Consider the following 22,013-nt stretch of genomic DNA (forward strand, 5'->3'; position numbering starts at 1 on the left):
TGTAGGCTGCCTGCAAATTTCCTCTGAGGGCAGTGCCCTCTTGAAGCAGGGGAAGACTGCTTGTGAAGCCTCCAGCTACCGCGCAATCTCCTTACTTTGCACTTGTTATAAAGTGCTGGAGAGGCTACTGCTCTACAGACTAGCCCCCATCACCGAGCCAACAATTCCTAAGGAGCAAGCGGGCTTCTGGTGCGGCCGTAACTGCTGCAACCAAGCGGTAGCTTTAACAACGCACATCGAAGCAGGCTTCCAGCGCCAGCTCAAGACCGCTGTAGCACTCGTGGACCTGTCAGCGGCGTATGACACAGTATGGAAGCATGGACTGCTTTTCAAGCTCTCCACCATTTTACCCTGCAGAACAACGATCCATCTTCTCAACTCCATGCTTGGCAACCGACGCTTCCGTGTGTACTCTGGCACCCAGAAGAGCAGATATAGGACTTGAACAATGGACTCCCACAGGGTTCTGTCCTGGCACCCATGTTATTCAATGTTTACACCAGTGACCTGCCCAAAACAGAGTCCCACAAGTTTGTATACGCTGATGACATTGCCTTGGCCACGCAAAACATGAATCTGTCCATCACCGAAGAAAAGTTGTAATGATCCCGCTGATCCCCAGGACAATTCAAGGGACAATTCAGCAGCCAGAAGAAGACCCTGATCACAGCCACCCAAAATTTAGCTGCAGACCTGGAGCCGGATTCCAATTTCCTTATGATTTTTAGGTGCATGGGCCAGCCAAGGGAAAACCTATGCCTGGAGTCCACTTGGGTCATGCAAATGGCCCAGGGAAGAATATCTACCCTATTCTTCACCAACATGCCCAAATGTGCATTTCCAGTCGAGAACACTGGATAGCGATCCAGCACAGGAATCTTGGCCAGTTTTTCATATCCCTGGCCCATCAGCACTGAGGCTAATTATAGTCCTCTACCACCTCCTTAACTGAAACCTGCTAACTCAGCAAGCCCAGGGAATTAATCTGGATCTTCTTGGTCTCATGTTATTAATTTGGTGAGCATTAGAGGACATCATTTGGTATAATTTCTTATATTCTGCTTGTTTTTCAGTAAGTATTTTTTCATGTGTTCTACTCCTGGAGCCTCACGCTACTCCACTGAGCTCAAACAACCTACCACTGCCTTTGGCAGTCTGAATACATCAGTAGGATATATTCTATAGTCATTCAGGTTAACTTTCCCTTCAATTCTTCCTCCGTTGGGGAAAGCTTCTTCTTGGTTTCACTCTTCTTCTACGTATTACTGCTCAGATTCGAACTCTCAGTGTGTGGAATTTCTAAAACCCATGTCCTACAATCCCACAGCACAACATGTCATCAAATTACCACACTACATTAACTATTCAGATTTTTAGCTCATACAGTTTTGAAATGTTTAAATTATGATTTCTGCAAGGAACCTTTTAATTCTGGATTTCTGACAGACAGTTGCAAACTTCGCTGGTATTGAAAATAATGAAATGTAAAGATTTGATTATCCTGCTGTGCAGTGCCTTGTTCTGTGAATACTTGTCATGTTAAATATTTGTCACCATTTCATTCCCTCTTTGATTCTTTGATCTTTCAGTAATGCCTAATCTGAAATCAAAGTGGGGTTGCCTGATGTCTGTACTTCAGAAGTACTCAGATACTTGATAGTTCAGTGAACCTGCTGTAAAAGTGGCTTCAAAGCGAAGGCTAAATAAGGTGATATTTTCCTTCATGTTGATACTTAATGCCATATCTGCCCCTATACTGATCTGAATAGGTGAAATATTTGAGTTTTCCCTCTTATTTTCTTCAAATATTGCTGCACAACATACTGGTTTTCTTTGAGAGATTGCATTATCCTCATGCATTAGATATATAGATATCTATTTTATATCATTATAAATATTTCTATTTTAAGTGCTTTCATGCATTAGGGGAATTAATTTTCTTTGTATAAGTGTACATGCTAATCATGCATTAAGGCACAGTAATTTTGTATGTTTGTAGAAAGAAAGAATGGAAGGGAGGAAGGAAAGGTGGAAGGCAGGGAGTGATGGAGGGAGGAAAGAAGGAAGGATATTTGCACCTTTCAAAGCTGGGTCTGCATCCAGGAGCACCAGATTGCCTGGGCGCACTGAATATTCACAAATTGGACAGGTTGGAAACACCTATAAAGGCACATGACTGATTTTTCTTCTGTTAAAATGAATGGAGGAAAATCGGGTGTGTTCCTGCTTATTTCCAGTTCTGACGAAAGGTCATCGACCTGAAACGTTAACTCTGTTTCTCTCTTCACAGATGCTGCCTGACCTGCTAAGTATCTCCAGCATTTTCTGTTTTTATTTCAGTGTTCCTCTATAGTTGTGCCCTCTGACCTGCCCGACATTCACTGCTCCCAGTCGATCTACTGTACCTTAGGGCAGACCCAGGAAAATCTTCCCTTAAAACTGTAAAGATTAGTAAACAACAAAAAATAATTCCTATAATTACTTTACTTTCAGTGCTCCATTTCCTGTGGGAAAGGAAGTAAGTATCGCGCTGTTTACTGCATGGCTAAAGATGGAAAGGAAGTCGAGGAAGAGCGTTGTAAACATCTGGAAAGACCAAAAGCACACAAACGTTGCCGAGGAGGTAGATGTCCTAAATGGAAAATGGGAGACTGGGCACAGGTGAAGTATAAAACTTTCTGCAAGTTACAGAATTTACTTGTTTCAGGACTCAGTTTCCCTTTAACTTTTGTATTAAGCTATGATCAAAAAGAAAGAGATATAACAAAATTATAAACTAAGCCAAGAAGTCTGTCTTTTTGGGAAAATAAGACATTTTTTCCTCGTCTTCCCCTCCACGGTCCCAGAGCTGGACAGGACAGCATACCTTATGTGTGCTCCTGTCCAGCCCCAGAATCGCAGTTGCATTTTAGGAATAGACATCAGGATCTTCTGGCTGCCAATGTTGATAGGATTTTAAAATCCTGGGGGCAATTCAGTGCCGTTCACAACTCCTCAGATAATGAAGCAGTCCATGCCCACATGCAACAAGACCTGGACAACATTCAGGCTTGGGCTGGTAAGTGGCAGGTAACATTCGCACTACACAAGTGCCAGGCAATGACTATCTCCAACAAGCGAGAGTCTAACCACTGCCCCTTGACATTCAATGGCATTACCATTGCCGAATCTCCCACCATCAACATCCTGGGGGGTCACCATTGACCAGAAACTTAACTGGACCAGCCACAAAAATACTGTGGCAACAAAAGCAAGTCAGAGGCTTGGTATTCTGCGGCGAGTGTCTTACCAAAGCCTTTCCACCATCTACAAGGCACAAGTCAGGAGTGTGATGGAATATTCTCCACTTGCCTGGATGAGTGCAGCTCCAACAACACTCAAGAAGCTTGACACCATCCAGGACAAAGCAGCCCGCTTGATTGGCACCCCATCCAACACCTTAAACATTCATTCCCTCCACCACCGGTGTACCGTGGCTGCAGTGTGTACCATCTACAAGATGCACTGCAGCAACTCGCCAAGGTTTCTTCGGCAGCACCTCCCAAACCCGCGACCTCTTCCATCTAGAAGGACAAGGGCAGCAGACGCATGGGAACACCACCACCTCCAAGTTCCCCTCCAGGTCACACATCATCCTGACTTGGAAGTATATCGCTGTTCCTTCATCGTCGCTGAGTCAAAATCCTGGAACTCCCTCCCTAACAGCATTGTGGGAGTACCTTCACCACACGGATTGCAGCGGTTCAAGAAGGCGGCTCACCGCCACCTTCTTAAGGGCAAGTAGAGATGGGCAATAAATGCTGGCCTTGCCAGCGACGCCCACATCCCATGAACGAATTTAAAACACATTTTAAATGTCAGCACAGTCCTTACCTAAAATCCTTCAACCTGTTCCCAGACCCTCACAGACTTTCTGGCTTGTGGTGTCTTGAGGTAGGCCTATGGTGAGGTCAAATTTCTTATGTAAAGTGATTACACTGTAATGACAGCTTCCTGGCAGTGATGGTGCTGCACTGCCTTAGTTTTACTTCTTATTCCTGAACCTGTACTGCAGAGAAACTCTTATGCTACAACCAATTCTAGGTTTCTGCTTCTCAAATTCTCATAAGTTTTAGTGTTTAACTATAAATAATAATGTAAAATCAAAGTAATATATAGAAATAAAGGACAGAATGTATAATTTTACAGAGGGTACTGAATTCCATTGGTGCACCCTGGTCTCATTATCCCCTGCCCTCTAACCTCACATCACCTGAACATGAAACTTTGTCTTGAGTCCCATATGCAATGCTACAGGAAATGAACTAGTATTTTGTTAAAAAGAGAGGGGGGGCGAAATTCAGTTACGCCCCATTTGGGGTCGGTAACCGAATTATCGCCGGAGATTTAGCGCCCGGCGCGGAAGTACCGCCCAGGCTGCTAAATTCAGCTTACCGCCCCAGCGAGGAAGCGGAGCGCTATCTTGGGCGCTCCACTTCCTCTCGGTACGGTGCCAGAGCGCTGCGCGGCTGCTCCACGTAGTGCTGACGCATTCCAGCGCCCCTCATCTTCCGTTAAAGTGGAGGGATGCTGCGAGCTCTGCAGGGCCACCGATGGCCTACACTAGCCCACCAGAGCGGCATGGTGCCATGGCTACAGCGACGGCTGGGCTGCGCGATGGCGGCCAGCGACCATGCCAAGAGCCACCATGGAGGGCCGACCAAAAAATAAAATAGTGGCGCAGGTCACGGCTGCACCTCCCTTTAATTAGCACCCTGCGAGCGGAGGTTGGCCTGGCTCGTGACCCATGAGGCTGGCGCTGACACCGCCCATGGCAGCTTCGCGAGACGCAGCTGAATTTCTGCTGCACGGCGGTAAGGGGTCACGGCGCATGGCGATGACGTCATCGGCGGTGGCGCAACAGCCCTGGGCGCTATCGGCTATCTCCTCAGTAGCGCCCCGCCAAATTTCTCGGGGGATGCTGCCCCCACCCGGGTGATCAGCCCTTTGCGGCCCGTTAGCGCCCCCCTGGAGGAGCTAATGGCAGGCACAAAGGAGCCAAATTTCGCAGCCGGAGGGTTCAAATTCCTCTCCAGTCCCAGCAGTTTGCTGCCATGAATCCAGCAGAATTGTTCGCAGACAGCTCAGCACCAGGATACACTGGGTCCTGACCTTGGTTGGGAAATCCTGGTAGGCCTTATAAGTGGCAGAACCTCTGCCCACCCCTTACAAGACCAGCCATGTCAGTGGGGACGGGGGCGGGAACGGGGACGGGGGCTCCCTATGCTGGAAGTTCCCATCTTCGCAACCCATAAAGGACCCAGCGTAACATGCGGGAGTGGGGGGGGGGGAGCACAGTATGTCACGTGAGGTGAGGTATATCTGCCTCTGGAAGGCAAAGGGAGCCAGGGAAGGGAAGCAGCCTGGATCCTAAAGCTCAGGTAAAAATAAAAATAAAACAATTTTGGAGCAGTCACTTAACACACAGAGGGTCGAAGGAAGGCCTGCAGTACATCTCCAGGGGTGTGTCTGGGAGCCCCACCCCTACTGGCGGCCAGACATTGGAATTTCCCGCAGCAATGGGGTAGGTCGGCTTCCAAAATGTGTCCATAGTGGCGCAGGTCCCCACTGGTCCCATCCCACAGACCCCACAAACTTCATCAGGGTCAACACTGCAAGCACATTCCCAGCCAACTGCTTGGATCACAGCCCATGGATTTCCGGGGACAGCAAGTAGAACTTTTTAATACAAATCTCACCCTAACAAAGCAAACATTTCTCTTGGTCCCAGTGGATGTTTCAATACAGTCTGCAAAGCAGTTCAATTTTTTGAGATGAACTTCTGATAAGAGCTGTGCTGCTGCTATCCTTGAGGTTATAATCATCTGGTTTGACTATACTTTTCCTAATAGTCCATTTAACTTCACAATGCAGTCACATTTCTTAAAAGTACTGCTCATTAGAGGAACAATAACTATTGGTTATTGATGAAGTTAATGTATCCTATCTATCATCAGTTCAGTTCAATTACCAAAAGTGTTTGTGGTTGAGATGTTATGACTATTTTCTTATCTATGTCCGTATAGGATTTCATTAGAAGCAAGCAACAGGCAATTTCCTCTTCTAATCTCTCACGAACAGATAGTTACCCAGCTCCAGAGTTCTGGAAAGTGCACTGCACACGAGCTGCTTTCACGATTTCTTCCCTCTGCCTTCCCCTTAATGCTTTCTTCGAAACATCTTAAATACAGTCACCACATGTGCAAGTTAACCTCATACCATGGGATTGTTACAATTGACCTCATAGCCTTTGGACAAAGAAAAGGAAAATTAGGATTACTGTCCCTGATCATTACCTAGAATGATAAATTTAGAACTTCAAATTTAACTATTACAGTATTATAAATCTTAAAGTATCTTTTTGACAAGTATTGTACTAAATCTGGGGGAAAAGTTGATACTTTTGAAAACCAGTACCTTCAGCAGTATTCGGTTTGATCTTGCTATACTGTTTAATATGCAATGCTTACTATTGCTTCCAATATTGACAGATACATAGAAGACTTTTTTCATATAGCCTGCTTGTAAATTTTCTGCACCGAAAGCTTCAGAAGTATTTTGAGAAGATCTCATTATTAGATCGTTGATGGTTGTTTTGAGATTTTCTGTGCAGGAAAACCAAATGGATTCTTATCTGGAATCCAGATCAGCAATTCTAACTGTTTCGTGATTGGAAACATTAGTGCATTTTACACCATTAATGGACTTTTTTTAAACGTACTTGGGATATGGGTGACACGGACAAAGCCACTTTTATTGACCATCCCTAGTTGCCCTGAGAATGTGGTGGTGGACCTTTCCTTGAACCGTTGCACTCCTTGTGGTGATGGCACTCCCACAATAGTGTTAGGTAGGAAATTCCATCACACTGACCCATCAACAATGAAGGAACAGCGATGTATGTCCAAGTCAAAATGGTGAGTGACTCAAAGGGGACCTTGGAGGTGATGATGCTCCCACAAATTGCTACTCTTGTTCTACTTGGTGGTAGATTTGCAGGGTAGGAAGATGCTGTTGAAGTAACCTTGGTGTGTTGCTACAGTTCAATGTGTGCTGGTGGTAGAGGGTGTGGATACTGAGTCCATTGGCAGGGGGAGCAAATCAACTGAACTGCTCTGTCCTAGGTAGTGTCAACATTTTCAATGCTACTATGGTTTAACATCCAGGCGAGTGTGAGTATTCCATCACACTCCTGACTTCAGCCTCACAGCTAGTGGAGAGGCTTTGAGGGGTCAGGGGGTGAGCCACTCATTGCAGAGTACCCAGCTTCTGTCCTGCTCTTGTAGTTATGGTATTGGCATGGCTGATTGTGTACAACTTCTGGTCAGTGGTGACCCCCCCAGGATGTTGATAGTGAGGGACTCGGTGATGGTAGTGCCATTGAAGATCAAGGGATGGTGGTTAGACTTTCTCTTCTTTGAGATGGTCATTACCTGGCAATTGTGTGACGTGAATTTTATCTACCACTTGTCAGCCCAAGTCTGGATGTTATCTGCTGTAAGCTGACATGGGCTGCTTTATTACCAAAAGGGCTGTGAATGGAGCTGAACACTGGAATCGTCAGCGAACAGCCCCACTCCTGACCTTACGACAGAGGGTAGGACATTAATGAAGCAGCTGAAGATAGTTGGGCCTAGGATGCTTTCCTGAGGAGCTTCTGCAGTGATATCCTGGGGCTATAAGGATAGCCACAATTGTCTTTCTTTGTTACAAGTATGACTCCAGCCACTGGAGTGTTTTCCCTTTGACCTCCCGCCCCCCCCACCCCCACCCCATTGACCTCAGTTTTGCTGGGGCTCCTTGGTGCCATACTCAGTCGAATGCTGCCTTGATGTCAAGGGCAGTCACTTTCACCTCACCTCTGGAATTCGGCTCTTGCGTCCAGATCTGGATCAAGGCTGTGCTGAGGTCTGGAACCAACTGGCTATGAAGGTTAGGAATACCTTCATCAAGGTATTATGGTTCTGCTTTATATTACACATCTTTCTAACTGTGGATAAAGATTTATTTTTAATCTTTTTCTGAAACAAATAAGATTAGGACTCAGAGCAACTGAAATATTGGTGACACAGATTTACGATTAAAAATTTACTGAAATGTATAAAATGTGTAGGTTTACTATTTCTTGTATGTGTGTTTGTACAATTCATCAGCTATTTTAGTTTTATATAGAAGTAGCACAGTCAGATATTCGGAATAAAGTACACAGTCAACACTAGATAGTCATGTGCTGTCAGGGATACAGTGCAGGGTAATGTATGAGCAGCTAATGATGAGTAAAATGATGTGGAATTGGATGCTGCCATTTGGTATGTCTAGTTGTTTACAAGAGTACGGTAAGAGTGCAGCAAGCTTGGTCCATCATTTGTAATGATGTTTTCCCTGGTTTGTAATTCTGTGACTGATTGTCATCTCATGATTCAGCATGGAGAGTTTCTGTGCATCCTACCAGTTCCCTTAATGAGTTAAAAAAAGTGGCGTAATATCACTTCTTCGTCTTTATTTTTCCAGCGAGAACAATAACTAATTGATTGAAAAGGTTTCCTTCACTGAACCCTTTAATAACCTTGCTGTAACAAAAACAAAGTGTTTTTATATATGATGGATTATTTAATGTCTTTCTGGTCACAGCCACACCAGGTTAACCTTGTTTCAGACTAGCTGTTGCCGCAGACCATAGAAAATATACATTACATTCTGGTATGCCAAAGGCATTAATATGTGTTAGTCACTTGCTTCCAGAGGAGAACGGGTAGTTAAATATATTAATGTTTGTTAATTGCAGAGCCAATAGTATCATTCTTATCAGTGTCCCTAATGGTTGACTGGAGATGTGGTAATTCGATGTTGTTGAAAGTGTTTTGAACAGATAAATAGGCCGAGCCATTCCATTCAGTTCAAACATCCTATGTGATTGACATCTGGGAATCTTTCTAAAGTATCTGTTTGATTGGCAGCTCTAAGTTGGACAGACAAATGGTTTTAATTTTCTTCGCTTCAGGGGCGTCGATATTTACGGGGAGGGAGCAGGGGTGACTGTTCGCAGCCGTGAAATCCAGAAATACGGGAAAGGCAAAGGTCCTGTTGAATTTAATGGCTGGACCTCATTTGAATTTTTTACTCAGTTTCCCACATGGCAGCCAGCCAGATTGAGAGGTTGGCTAGCTGCTGGGCAGGAAAGCCTGCTGTACAAGGCCGCAGCCAGGGACTGGAGAGGAGGGAGAGAGAGATCGCAGGGAGGAAAAGATTCCCCCCCCCAGGGTTTCTTCCTAGGAGATCTGGTTGAATTGCAACCAGAGAGTCGAGCAGTCTGAAACCAATAGGATGGGGCTATTCAAAATACCATGTGGTAGTGTATCACCACGTAAGAAGTGAACAACTGCTTTAGTATGAATTTTATGCTGAGAGCTTTTGCAGGAGAAGAATCTTTGTCAATTTGACATTTTGTGGAGAATAGTAAAGTCTATAGTTATTGTAAACTAGTCCATCTCCCTGGGCACATAGGGAGTTAAGACCAAATGGATTATTCAGGCCAAGCAGGGTAAGAGAGCAGGGATAAATGAACTGGATCAAAAAGGGGAAGGGAAAAGTAGGGGTCAGGATGGGAGGGAGGAGGAGATGGTGAGATGGAGGAGGTATGGGAGAGAAAGGGTGGAGGGAGAGAAGAAAAGGGTAGGGAGGGAGGGAAGACAGGGAAGGGTGAGCTTGGAGGAAGAGGAGGGGTAAAGATAAAGAGATGGATGGGTAAGGGGAGATGAGGAGAAAGATGGGGAACAGTGGATGAATAGGTTAGCTTCAGTCAGTTAAGTGATGCTCTGGTCACTAGTGTGGAGTGGGTGGGGTAAGGATGTTTGGCTGGTCAGTATTGCAGGGTTAGGGAGGTGTGTTCAGGTGAGGTATCTGAGCTACGATCCCCAACACGATGGTCATTGTGGGAGGAATATGTCGTTTGGCTGAGGGAGGTTGGATAGGTACTGCCTGGTGGGGGGAATCACTATATTTATGCTCAGTTTGGGGCCCCCAATTGTGGATTGAGATGTTCCTTCCACATATCTATACTTATTGAGGGGGGTGGTGGGCAAGTGTGGGATGTATCACACTATTTGCACAGTGGGGGAATACAATACGGAATTGGATTATGGTCACAATATATTTATATGGCAATGGGAGGCCGGGTCCATTTTGAGGGCCGAGCCTCAATACCATACTGGCTGGAGGCACCCCGCTCCAGCTACCAACTCCAGGCTGACACAATGTCGAGCGGCCCAGAGGCAGAATCGATTGGGTCATGGTAGGCCTGCAGGTGGGGCGGAGTTGGGGGCATTCGTGGAAGGGGGAAACTGGGCATGACAGCAGTCCGCATTATTTTTTGTGGAGCCCAGAGAGGCACCCTTGCTCTCCCTGACACATAACAATATATTTTTTTAAACTTAATTTTATGGCTCTCCTTCAACTAAATAACCAGGTGAAACTGGACAGAATGTGCCACGGCACACGCACTGCCCAGTTGTATCCCAAAATGGCAACCGTGGTCCATTTACGTCATAGGACTCTAATTTGCATGATAAAAGGGACTACCAGCTGAATCAGGCGAACACTCTAGTCGTCCAGCTGTAGGCTCTTCCAAAGATGGTGTCGGTCGAATCAGGAGTGTGAATGGGGCGATGAGCGTTTCCCCACCATTCTAGGGGAGTTACCACCCAGTGACACCAATGAAAATCCTGCCCTCTATTTCAACTCGAATTTCATTTAGATTTCTTCAATACATTTCCTTTAAATTAGTGCTTTATGAACCCCTTCAAATATTTTCTAAATGTTCATTTCATTGTCAACTATTATTTTCTTCAAAAAGTCAAATATCCCCTCGCCCTTTTCTCATTAGTTAGCTACATGCTTAGGAATGCCTATCAGTATTTTCCGTAGTGAAGCCTAACGCAAATATAAGCAATTTGCTCCAGGTTGCACAAGAGGTCAGAGTCGGAGGAACGCTGTGTTCTCGGGTGGAGGGGGCGGGGGTTATAGGGCTGGACGAAGTTGCAGAAACAGAGGGATAAGAATTTTAAATTGGCAGTGTTGGGAGACCGGGAGCCAATTTAAGTCAGCAAGGACAGGGGTGATGGATGATCGGAACTTGGTGCAGGATAGGATACAGGCAGCAGAAATTTGGATGAGTTGAAGTTTATAGACGGTGAAGGATGGGAGGCCGGAGCATTGGAATAGTTGAGTCAGGAGGTGTCAACGACATGCATGAGGGTTTCAACAGCAGATAAGCTAATGCAAACAATATTACGGAGGTAGAAGTAGTTAGTCTTTGTGATGGAGAGGATATGGGGTCGGAAGCTCTACTTGGGGTCGAATAGAATGGCAAGGTTGCAAACAGTCTGGTTCATCATGAGACAGAGTATTTATTGGGGAGATGGATGGAATTGGTGGCGAGGGTGCAGAGTTTGTTGTGGGGTGGAAGATGATGGCTTTGATCTTCCCAATGTTTAACTGGAGGAAATTGCAACTCATCCAAGACTCAATGTCAGACAAGCAGCCTGACAACACAGAGCCAGTGGAGGTGTTGAGAGCGGTAGTGGAGAGATAGAGCTGGGTGTCATCAGTGTGCACGTGGAAATTCACCCTGTGTCTTCAGATGATGTCGTCAAGGAAAAATACTGACTATCCATAACAAATGTGAACGGTTGGCAATTATGTCCATATAACAAATAGGTCACTCACTTTTCAGTCAATTTCTGGCACTGTGGTCGCTTGTAGGCCACGGAAGATTTGAGTGATTGGGGAATCTGTACATGAAATGATTATTAAAAAATATTAATTCTTCCTTTTAACTGTTAATAAACATGTACAATATCTTTACAAACTTGACAGCAAAGTACTGTCTTTCCATAAACACTAGTAAAAGTAAGATGAGAGGTAACAACTTACCAGTAATTGAAGTTGCTCCTTATCGCTTCAGGCCTTTGCTCTATGATAGGAAGACTGGAACACAGGAACAAGAGCAGGCCGTTCAGCCACTTGCGCTTTTCCACCATTCTATTAGCGCATGGCTGCTCTGTACCTCAACTCCATTTACCCGCCTTTCTCCATATCCCTTGATACCCTAACCTAACGAAAATTTATCTCCATTACATCACCGCAAATTGCGAACTTTGTGGGCCCTAACGTTCCAAATAATCCTGAAGTAAGGCATTAATAAAATAATGGCATTCTACTCATCAGCCATAGTTCAATGACTATAACATGGGCATTCAATTCACCAACCAAAAGTTGGTGCCTTAAAGTTATACGTGGCTTCTCCAGTCCCCAGTTGCACTAATTTTCTGGCATCTATACAAACAGTGTGAACTGGAGCTGGAAAAGCCGATCATCTGTACAGAAAGTGAACAGTTGGTAACTATGTATTTGTACCCTTCCAAATATTCTGACTTCTAAAGCCTCTGAAATTACTTTTTTGAGCTTCTAAAAATCAATGACTTAAGAGTTCCCCTACATATACAGTACTTGATAATTAATTATGGGGTATGATGTACATGTCCGTCCAGTATTCCCAACTCCAAATGTTTGAGGAACTGCTAAACATTACAGCAAGTTGTCCATTCAGATTTCACCTTGAAACCTGTGATTCTGCCGTTGGGAGCAGTAGTACCGTGGACACAAGACCATGTTGCGTCACAGCAGCTACATTTAGAGCTTCCACAGGGCACAAACAGTCACTCATAATGTCATAGAATCATAGAATAGTATAGCACAGAAGGAGGCCATTCGGCCCATCGAGTCTGCGCTGGCTCTTTCAAAGACCAATCCAGTTCGTCCTGCTCATTCCCCGGATCCCTGCAATTTTTTCTCCTTCGAGTATTTATCCAATTCCCTTTTGAAAGCTACTATTGAATCTGCCTCCACCACCCTATCAGTCAGTGCATTCCAAATCCTAACCACTCGTTGCGGAATAAAAAGTTTTTCCTCATGTCGCCTCTGGTTCTTTTGCCAACCTGCTTAAAAATAAAAGTAAAATACTGCGGCTGCTGGAAATCTGAAATAAAAACAGAAAATGCTGGGAGCACTCATTGGGTCAGGCAGCATCTGATAATATAATTGTGTGGCTGATTATAGGACATAATTACTAGTCCTGAAAACAGTTAACTTTCCAACTCGTTTTTCAGCAGCACAAACAGTGCTGGAAGAACTGAGTTTAAACACAAAAAGCAGACAGCTGGCAGTTAGGCTTTAGGCGAGCATACGTCAGCACGGACACAGCTACTTTTTAAAATTATGGAATCAGAGTGACCACAGATTTGGACCCACAGAGTCACTTTCCAATCAACTATGCCATTGTGGGGAATCACAAACAGAGTGAAGGCCTACCTCAAAGGAAAGGAAGCAACAATTGACAGTAATTGCATGGCTCTCCTTCACATCACCTAGCAACAGTTATGGGGCAGCATTGATTGGTGGATGCAGGGAACGAGGTCCTTTCATCTGAGGAAAATGGGTTATATGGGGAGATTTACATGCTGCTGTCTTGAGAAATGGCAGTGTCAGGCGTATGGAGTCCAGCCACTGCCATTCCATTGGGCCCTGGATCTGTGACCCCACTGAATAGTGGGATGTCTGATCTAAGGGCAGCTATCAGATCCTCAAAGCTCTGTGACACAGCTGTGGTCTATGCTACACTCCAACCTGTCCCTTATTGCCTCCAGAGCTGAAGTCTGTACTTCCTTGCCTGGTCCCTGGCTGTATCTCAGCTGGAGATTTGCTGCAGATTTCATTGCAGCTGCCACCTGTGACATTGGTGCCTGCATGAAAGACAAAGCTTCCATGATGTTGCCACAAAGAAGAGCTGTAGACACAAGAAAGAAACAAAGGCCTAGAAATTCAGTATAGCCACGTTTGGGGCGCTACAGCCGGGCAGCCGCTAAAGTTTGCGCCCGGCGCAACTTCGCGCCACCTTCGCCGATATTCAGTGGCATCGCCCCAAGAGGTTGCTGCTGCGCTAAAACAGGCGATGCACGACTATCATTAGGCGTTAAGCCGGCGGCCCGGGGCGAAACCCCCGAGGGCGGGCGCAGCGCAGGTGCGGCGAGCTGCTGATTGACGGCAGACACTCTGGCGCCGGTGAGCTCTTAAAGGGGGAGGGTGGATTTGTTTTTTTGAAAGGCCGAGACTGGTGTATTTGTGTTTTTTGAAAGGCCGAGACTGCTCGATTTGTGTTTTTGGGGGGGGCTTCTCTCTATTAGTTTGTTATGTGGGAAGGGCACAGAGGTATCAAAGTAATAAATGTTCTTAAATCACACTGTCCATGCTTTCTTTTGGAAGTCCTGGTTGCCCTGCTCGGCTGAGGGCTTGTGGAGTGGCTACATTTATCTTGTGCCACTGGCACAAGCCATTCCCTGAGAGGGGGCCTAGAACCGACGTTCAATAAGCCGCCGACGGGCAGCCCTTGCACTTTCTGCCTCCCTCCTGTGCTGGTCCTCCTCCTCCTCCTCCTCCTCTGGTGGTCCTCCAATGTCTGGTGGCAGTGGCTGAGTCCTGCGGATAGCCAGGTTGTGCAGCATGCAGCACACGACCACGAAATGGGAGACTCGCTCAGGCGAGTACTGTAGGGCTCCTCCGGAACGATCCAGACAGCGGAACCGTTGCTTCAGGACGCCGATTGTTTGCTCAATGAGGTTCCTGGTTGCTTGATGGCTGTCATTGTATCCCTCTTCAGCAGGGGTGCTGGGCGCACGGAGCGGGGTCATCAGCCAGGTGCACAAAGGATAGCCTTTGTCCCCGAGAAGCCATCCTCGTGGGTGAGGCTGGGCCTGGAACATGTCTGCCACAGAAGTCTGGCGCAGGATGAAGGCATCGTGGCTGCTGCCTGGAAAGCGGGCATTGACAGCTAGGATGATCTGCCTGTGGTCACACACCAACTGCACGTTGAGCGAATGGTAGCCCTTCCGGTTGCGGTAATCCGCGGCATGCTCTAGAGGTGCCCGCAAAGCCACATGCGTGCAGTCAATGGCGCCCTGCACCATGGGGAAGCCCGCTAATGCTGCAAAGCCCATTGCACGCTGTTGCTGCTTGACAAGGGCCATGGAGAAGGAGATGAACTGACGTCTCCTTCTGAAAAGGGCATTGGTCACCTGGCGGATGCAGCAATGTACGGCAAACTGGGAGATGTTGGAAATGTCCCCAGCAGCGGATTGGAAGGAGCCGGTGGCATAGAAGTTGAGAGACACCGTCACCTTCACTGCCACCGACAGAGACGTCCTGCTCCTCAGCTGTGGCTGCAGATCTCCGCGAAGCAGGTGGCAGATCTCAGTGACCACCGCCCTTCGGAATCGCAGCCTCCAAACACACTGCCCGTCAGACATGTTCAGATATGAGAACTGCTGGCGGTATACCCTGGGTGGGTAAGGCCTCCTTAGCCGACACCTGTTGCCCCTTCTCCCTCTGGCCATGACTGCCACTCTCTCACGGCGTCTCTGAGCCCTTTGAATGCAATGGAGAAGGCCAACGTTTGCACCCATTGCAGCCCCCATTATATGTTTCCAATCAATGCGATGGCTCTAAAGTTAAAGACAAGTGCAAAGCTGTGGCCTGAAGCCACAAGTACCTGTGTGAGTGTTGAGCCAAACCAGAAAGCTCTCTACCTTTGTCTCTCTGCAAAGATCCGTCTCTCACAAAGAAGGAGTGTTGCAAAATGGCTGCCATTTCTACTGCAGGAGGAGTGCCCTTTAATTAGCGCTCCCCGCAGCGACTGGGAACCGTTCCCCTCTACCAGTCGCTAGGGGCGCCAGACGCGTAATAGGCCGGCGCCACTGAATTTCCGGTTTGGGGCGCACAAAGGGCGTTGCACGATGAAATGACGTCAGGATCTGCGCGCGCTCAGCTGCGCGTGCAAAGGCTTTGTGCCGCCACTAAATCTTTACTGAAGTTGGGGAGAGGCGCAGATCGCGCAGCGCCCGGCCGCTAGCCGCCTAGCGCCCCACATCTCCTCCTCCTAAGGCACTAGCAGCTGGCGCAAACAACTGAATTTCTAGGCCAAAGAACTTGTGCATTTATATAGCGCATGACCTCAGAACGTTCTAAAATTCTTTACAGGCAATTAAGTACTTTTGAAATGTAGTCACTGTTACACTGTAGGGAATCATGGCAGCCAATTTGCACACAGCAAGGTGTTGGTTAAAGGATAAATATTGGCCAGGACACCAGGGAGAACTCTCCTGCTCTTCTCCAAAATAGTACCGTGAGATCATTTACCTCCACCTGAGAGGACAGACAGAGCCAAGTTTAACGTCTCATCCGAAAGACGGTACCTCCAACACTGCAGCACTCCTGTATTGAAGTGTAGATTTTGTGCTCAAGTCTCTGGAGTGCGACCTGAGCCCACAACATTCTAATTCAGAGATGCTACCACTGAGCCACAGCTGCCACTGTAAATAACAGTTACATATGTCAGTTCCTTCACTTCCTGGGAGATTGTCCTTGGAGCCTGCACATAGGTATGATGTTCCTCAAGGGTTAGTGCCCATGAGTTCTGGGTCCCTCAACTCCGAAGCCATTGGTAACTATCTCTTCAGCCTCCACTAGGAAGGAGACATATCCTTTCCTACTTTCCACTCCTCCAGGTCCCTCTTACTCGGTGAATCACGTGGTGCCAATTCCCCAATACCACTATCTAATTCCCCACAGCGAAAGTCTCTGAGCTGGTGTGTGGGAGAGAAAAAGCAAGTGTCGCAGGTAGTAAGTTGGAGTGGATTGAGACAGAGGAAAACAGGACAGTATGAAGCAGCTGGAAATGATGAGTGGGCTGGTCTTCACCCTCCTCATCATCGTCATAAAGTAGAATAGAGGAAAACTCCCCAGGTCCTTCTCATCATCTTCATCTTCCTCCAGCTGTGTCCCCCATTTGCTGTAGTGGATCTTCAGGAAAGGAAGACAGAAGATAACAATGGGTAAGCATAACCCCTTTAGAATTAATGAGATGTAGAAACGGGTTGGAAGGTTGTATGTGTGCGTGGTGCCTCAGAGGGTTGCCACTGTCAGTGCTCAGTTACTAACCTGGTGCCAGCAAGATACCATCAACCTTGCCATCTGTCACAGCAGTAACTAAATGAGTGCCTATGAGCTACATGGCCTTGTCCTCAAAAGGGTTGAGGGATTTCAAAATGGGGATGCCCTCTCTAACGGCCTGCCTTTAGTGAGCATTGTGCACCAATATCTCTTGCAAACAGATAAGTAAATGAAGGTAAGGCTGGCAGTTGAGGGGTATGTGCCATGTGACATGGGATAGGTGAAGTAAGAGATGAGAATATTAAAGCAGACTCTTCCCACCTACATTCGCGACTCTTCCGACACCCTCCGCCACTTTAACAGTGTCCTGGCTCCAACCGTCTCCTTTTCACTATGGACGTCCAATCCCATTGCACCTCCATCCCCCAGCAGGAAGGCCTGAGGGTGCTCCGCTTCTTCCTTGAACAGAGACCCAACCAGTCGCCATCCACCACCACCCTCCTCCACCTGGCTGAACGTGTTCTCACATTGAACAACTTCTCCTCTGACTCCACTCACTTCCTCCAAATTAAAGGTGTTGCTATGGGAACCCGCATGGGTCCCAGCTATGCCTGCCTTTTCATGGGATACATGGAACATTCTTTGTTCCAGTCCTACTCAGGTCCCCTCCCTCACCTCTTTTTCCGGTACATCGATGACTGTATCGGCACCGTTTCCTGCTCTCGCCCTGAACTAGAAAAGTTCATTCACTTTACTTCCAATTTCCACCCTTCCCTCACCTTCACATGGTCCATCTCCGACTCCTCTCTCCCCTTCCTTGACTTCTCTGTCTCCATTTCAGGCGATCGGCTATCGACAAACATCCACTACAAGCCCACTGGTCCCACAGCTACCTGGACTACACTTTCTCCCACCCAGCTTCCTGTAAGGACTCTATTCCATTCTCCCAATTTCTCCATCTCCGCCTCGTCTGTTCTGACGATGCCATCTTCCATACCAGTGCTTCCGACATGTCTTCCTTTTTCCTCAACCGAGGATTCCCCTCTATTGTGGTTGACACGGCCCTTGACTGTGTCCGTTCCATTTCCAGCACTTCTGCTCTCACCCCTTCCCCTCCCTCCCAGAACTATGATAGGGTTCCCCCTGTCCTCACCTTTCACCCCAGCAGCCTCCACATTCAACGGATCATCCTCCACCATTTCCGCCACCTCCAACGTGACCCCACCACCAAATGCATCTTCCCCTTTCAGCATTCCGAAGGGACTGCTCCCTCCGCGACATCCTGGTCCACTCCTCAATCACCCCTAACAGCCCTTCCCCTTCACCTGGCACCTTCCCGTGCAAGCGCAGGAGATGCAACGCCTGCCCTTTTACCTCCTCCCTTCCCACTGTCCAGGGCCCCAAACACCCCTTCCAGGTGAAACAGCGATTTACTTGAACTTCTTGCAAGTTACTGCACTGTATTCACTGCTCACGATGCAGTCTCCTCTACATTGGGGAGACCAAACGCAGATTGGGCGACCGCTTTGCGGAACACCTCCGTTCAATCCGTAAGGGTGACCCTGAGCTTCCGGTCGCCTGTCACTTTAATTCTCCGCTTCACTCCCACTTTGATCTCTCTGTCCTCAGCCTCTTTCATTGTTCCAATGAAGCTCAACGTAAGCTCGAGGAATAGCACCTCATCTTTCGATTAGGCACTTCTGGACTCAACATTGAGTTCAACAATTTCAAACTATAACCCCTGCTCCCATTTTTCATGCTGTATGATTTTGCCACCCCCATTTGCAACATTTTATCTTTCCTGCCTCTTACCTTAGCACAGTATATTCCTTCAATTCCTTCCTCCCCTCCCACGCCCGCCCCCACCCCCCTCCCTGTCTCTACACCTGCTTAATATGTTACATCTCCAGCTTTTTCCAGTTCTGATGAAGGGTCCCAGACCTGAAATATTAACTCTGTTTCTCTCTCCACGGATGCTGCCTGGCCTGCTGAGTGTTTCCAGCATTTTCTGTTATTATTTCAGAGAAGTTTTGGAGTTGTGCAAGGCAGTTATTGTGTGTTATGGTATCTGTGTAGCCATAGTGCAGCGTTGGTAGTTAGAAACGGCCTTAACCAGACTGCCATGTGAAAGGTTAATTGTATACGTATTGCTTTAAGATGATGAAAAGTGTACTGGTGCCCAAGGTAGGCAAAGAAGAAAGGGAGAGTGTGGTCAGTGTGTTACCTTGTAAGCGCTGGTCAGGTCATTGAAGTTTTTCAGTACTGTTCTGCAGTCCTCCTGCCCTAAATCTCCTCCAGTAGGGCTTGATAGTCTATCATTGAAGTTCTGCGTCCTTCTCCTGAATGAAGTCTTGTCCTGCTAAACCCTGGGTACAAATGGCATTTGAATGGTCATAATTCTATCTAAACATAATCAAAATCTTGGTAAGACATGCAGTGAAATAAATTGAGAACGAAATGCAAGTGCAAAGCATTGTTTCTGCCTTACCGGCTTGAGTGCTGCTGAAGAGTGCAGGATGAATAGTTCTTTGAAAGGCTGCACAGAAGTTTCCTAGAAGTTGAGCTGTTTCTGCCAGTTTTACACTAATGCCTGCACCAGTGGGTATGCAAATGAGCTTACCCAGAAAACTTGCATGTAACTCCTCTGCTGGCCACCAGCAGGTATATTGATTTTCTTAAAGGAAATTCCAGACCTTTAGCGGTTTAGATTTTATTAAATCAAATTTGGTACAGGCTAGATATTATAGAACTCACAGAATATAGATCACACAATTAAAACATTCAGAAAATTTTACTATAAAATATCTGTGTCCAAATTTGACTGAGTGTGGGCAGCTTACTAGCACAGCAGTTTGTGTTACAGGATGGTAGGACATGATAATCTCCAAAATTGTGAGTTTCTAATGAGAGGTGAGGATAACGATTTTCAAAGTAGGAATGAGGAAGGGAAGCTTGTAATGTCAGCAAACTCAAGTTGCTGTCAGGCAGTTTCAGATTTGCAGTGGCTGAAGTTTCAGAACTGCCTCTATACTCAAGCTGACAAATGTGAGTAAATTCACTGTTTCTGTGCTCCGAGCAGGAAGCCACACTCAAAGGGAATGCGGCTAAGGCAATTAAAGCTATAATGTTGTAGTCCTTTCTCCAACCCATGCTCGTGTCAAGTTTGGCTTGCCAATGGTAGTGCAGAATCAATAAATTTACCCTGTAGTGCAAGCCACAGGAGACCTCAACAAAATGAGAGAAAACTCATTTAAAAGGTGAAATCAAAAATATGCCATATGCGTGCAGATGCCTCCTATTGGAAAAAAATCTACGCTCTTATCTGAGGCCTTCGAGGTCTGGACACTTCCGATGCTGGGCCTCTCCACAGTCGAAATGCACAGGGCCCATATATCCCAGGGGCGCATACGGTTCGCAAGCATCCCTAGGATCACGCGGGTCAGGCGAGCCAATAAGAGAAGGGAATCTCCCATCATACTTTTACAGATAGACCTGTCAAAAGTATGAATGGAGATCACCCCAAGGAGATCACCCCAAAAACACATCAAAACATTAATTAAATTTTTAAAAAACCATCACGTTTTTAAAATGAGTTAAAATTACATTAAATTAAATATTTTAAACAAAAATGTAATTTTTTGAAAAAAATAATTAAAATTTTTTACGGGGCTAAAAATAAACTTACCTTTTTTTTTTAAAAAGTATTTTAAAATTATAAATGAGTGAAAAAATGTTTTTTTTTTACTTTTTTAAACTCTTATGCTGGTAAAAGCAGGCCTTACGCCTTTTACCAGGCATAAGATTTCTAAGGGTTTTCAGCAGGCGGAGGTTCTGCAGAAAGCGGAACTCTCCACCCACAGAGGCCCTTCTCCAGGGCAGGCATCCAATCTGTCAAGAGGATTCTTGACAGATCGGAAATGCCGGTTTTCAGCGCATGCGCTTCGCATGCCTGAAACCGGCATTTCCGATGTCCCTACGGGTGTGTACACAGCTCATAGACATCGGAAAATATGGGACCATGATATTAAGTGGAATAGTTGTTTTGGGCACATATGTAGTTTCAGAACTGCAGTCCTGTAGTCTACCCTTCACCATTAATTCATTCCATGAGCTGTAACACATATTTTAGCACTTTCATATTTGACGCTACAGACAGTACATTACTTTCCTCGAGGTTTGAATTACAGCTTGCCCTGTCACTCATAAACACCTACCTAAGGAGCTTCATTAGTTCTTCACCAAGTAGAAAAGTGCCATTGACCAGTTCATTTCACTTGAATAGTGTTGCTTATGAATCAATCACGAGTACCATTGACAGCTGTCATGGAGAAGTTTTCCACCCAGATTATCCTGCTCCTAAGGTTGTAGGATGATGCATGGTGACAGGCAATCTACAATAGCAAAAAGTTATTAGAAAAAGTTTTAATTTCTCTTCTCTGGTCAATGCAACACCTTGTACATATATTTTGGACTAATGCACACAATGCTAAAAACAAGATAATTGTGGAAGTAATGTAGTATATTTAAAGCCAATTTTCTTTTGGCTTGCACTCAGGAAATGCTTATTCCGGAGTAGAAAGCACAGGAAATAGGACAGTGACAGATGTGACTCGTGTACGCCGCATCATGGCAGAGTATGGGTGGTTCAAGTGAACCCACTAAATTGGAAACAGTTTGAGTTCCAAAAGCCAGAAATTGCAAGTACCAGTTTAATTTCCACATCTTAAATTGAAACTAAGCTAGAACATCCTGTTCTGACACCATAACATACTGTTTCTGTATATGAGTGCTAACTTTACATTAGAAACTGATGTTTAATTTTGGAGAACACATTGCCTCATGAAAAAAGGCTATAATGTAATAAATCCTCACCCTCCGATTACAAATCATTTGTGAAATAGGTAAATTTGTTACTTCATAAAAAATATGCACAGGATTGATGTATGGGTTAGGGGCATTAGGTCCCTTTATAT

General features: G+C 46.1%; 1 protein-coding gene across 1 annotated transcript in view; it reads left to right on the forward strand.

Moving 5' to 3' along the window:
• adamts9 (ADAM metallopeptidase with thrombospondin type 1 motif, 9) overlaps positions 1-22,013 on the forward strand; it is a 360,757-nt gene that overhangs the window by 202,749 nt on the left and 135,995 nt on the right. Inside the window, exon 29 of the mRNA XM_086001493.1 lies at positions 2,494-2,661. Within this exon, the coding sequence (XP_085857619.1) occupies positions 2,494-2,661 (168 nt within the window). The remainder of the gene's footprint in view (positions 1-2,493; positions 2,662-22,013) is intronic.

Source organism: Somniosus microcephalus, chromosome 11, assembly GCF_052327205.1.
Source record: "Somniosus microcephalus isolate GS21.2 chromosome 11, FLI_Smic_1.0, whole genome shotgun sequence".
In the NCBI taxonomy this organism is placed as follows: domain Eukaryota; kingdom Metazoa; phylum Chordata; class Chondrichthyes; order Squaliformes; family Somniosidae; genus Somniosus; species Somniosus microcephalus.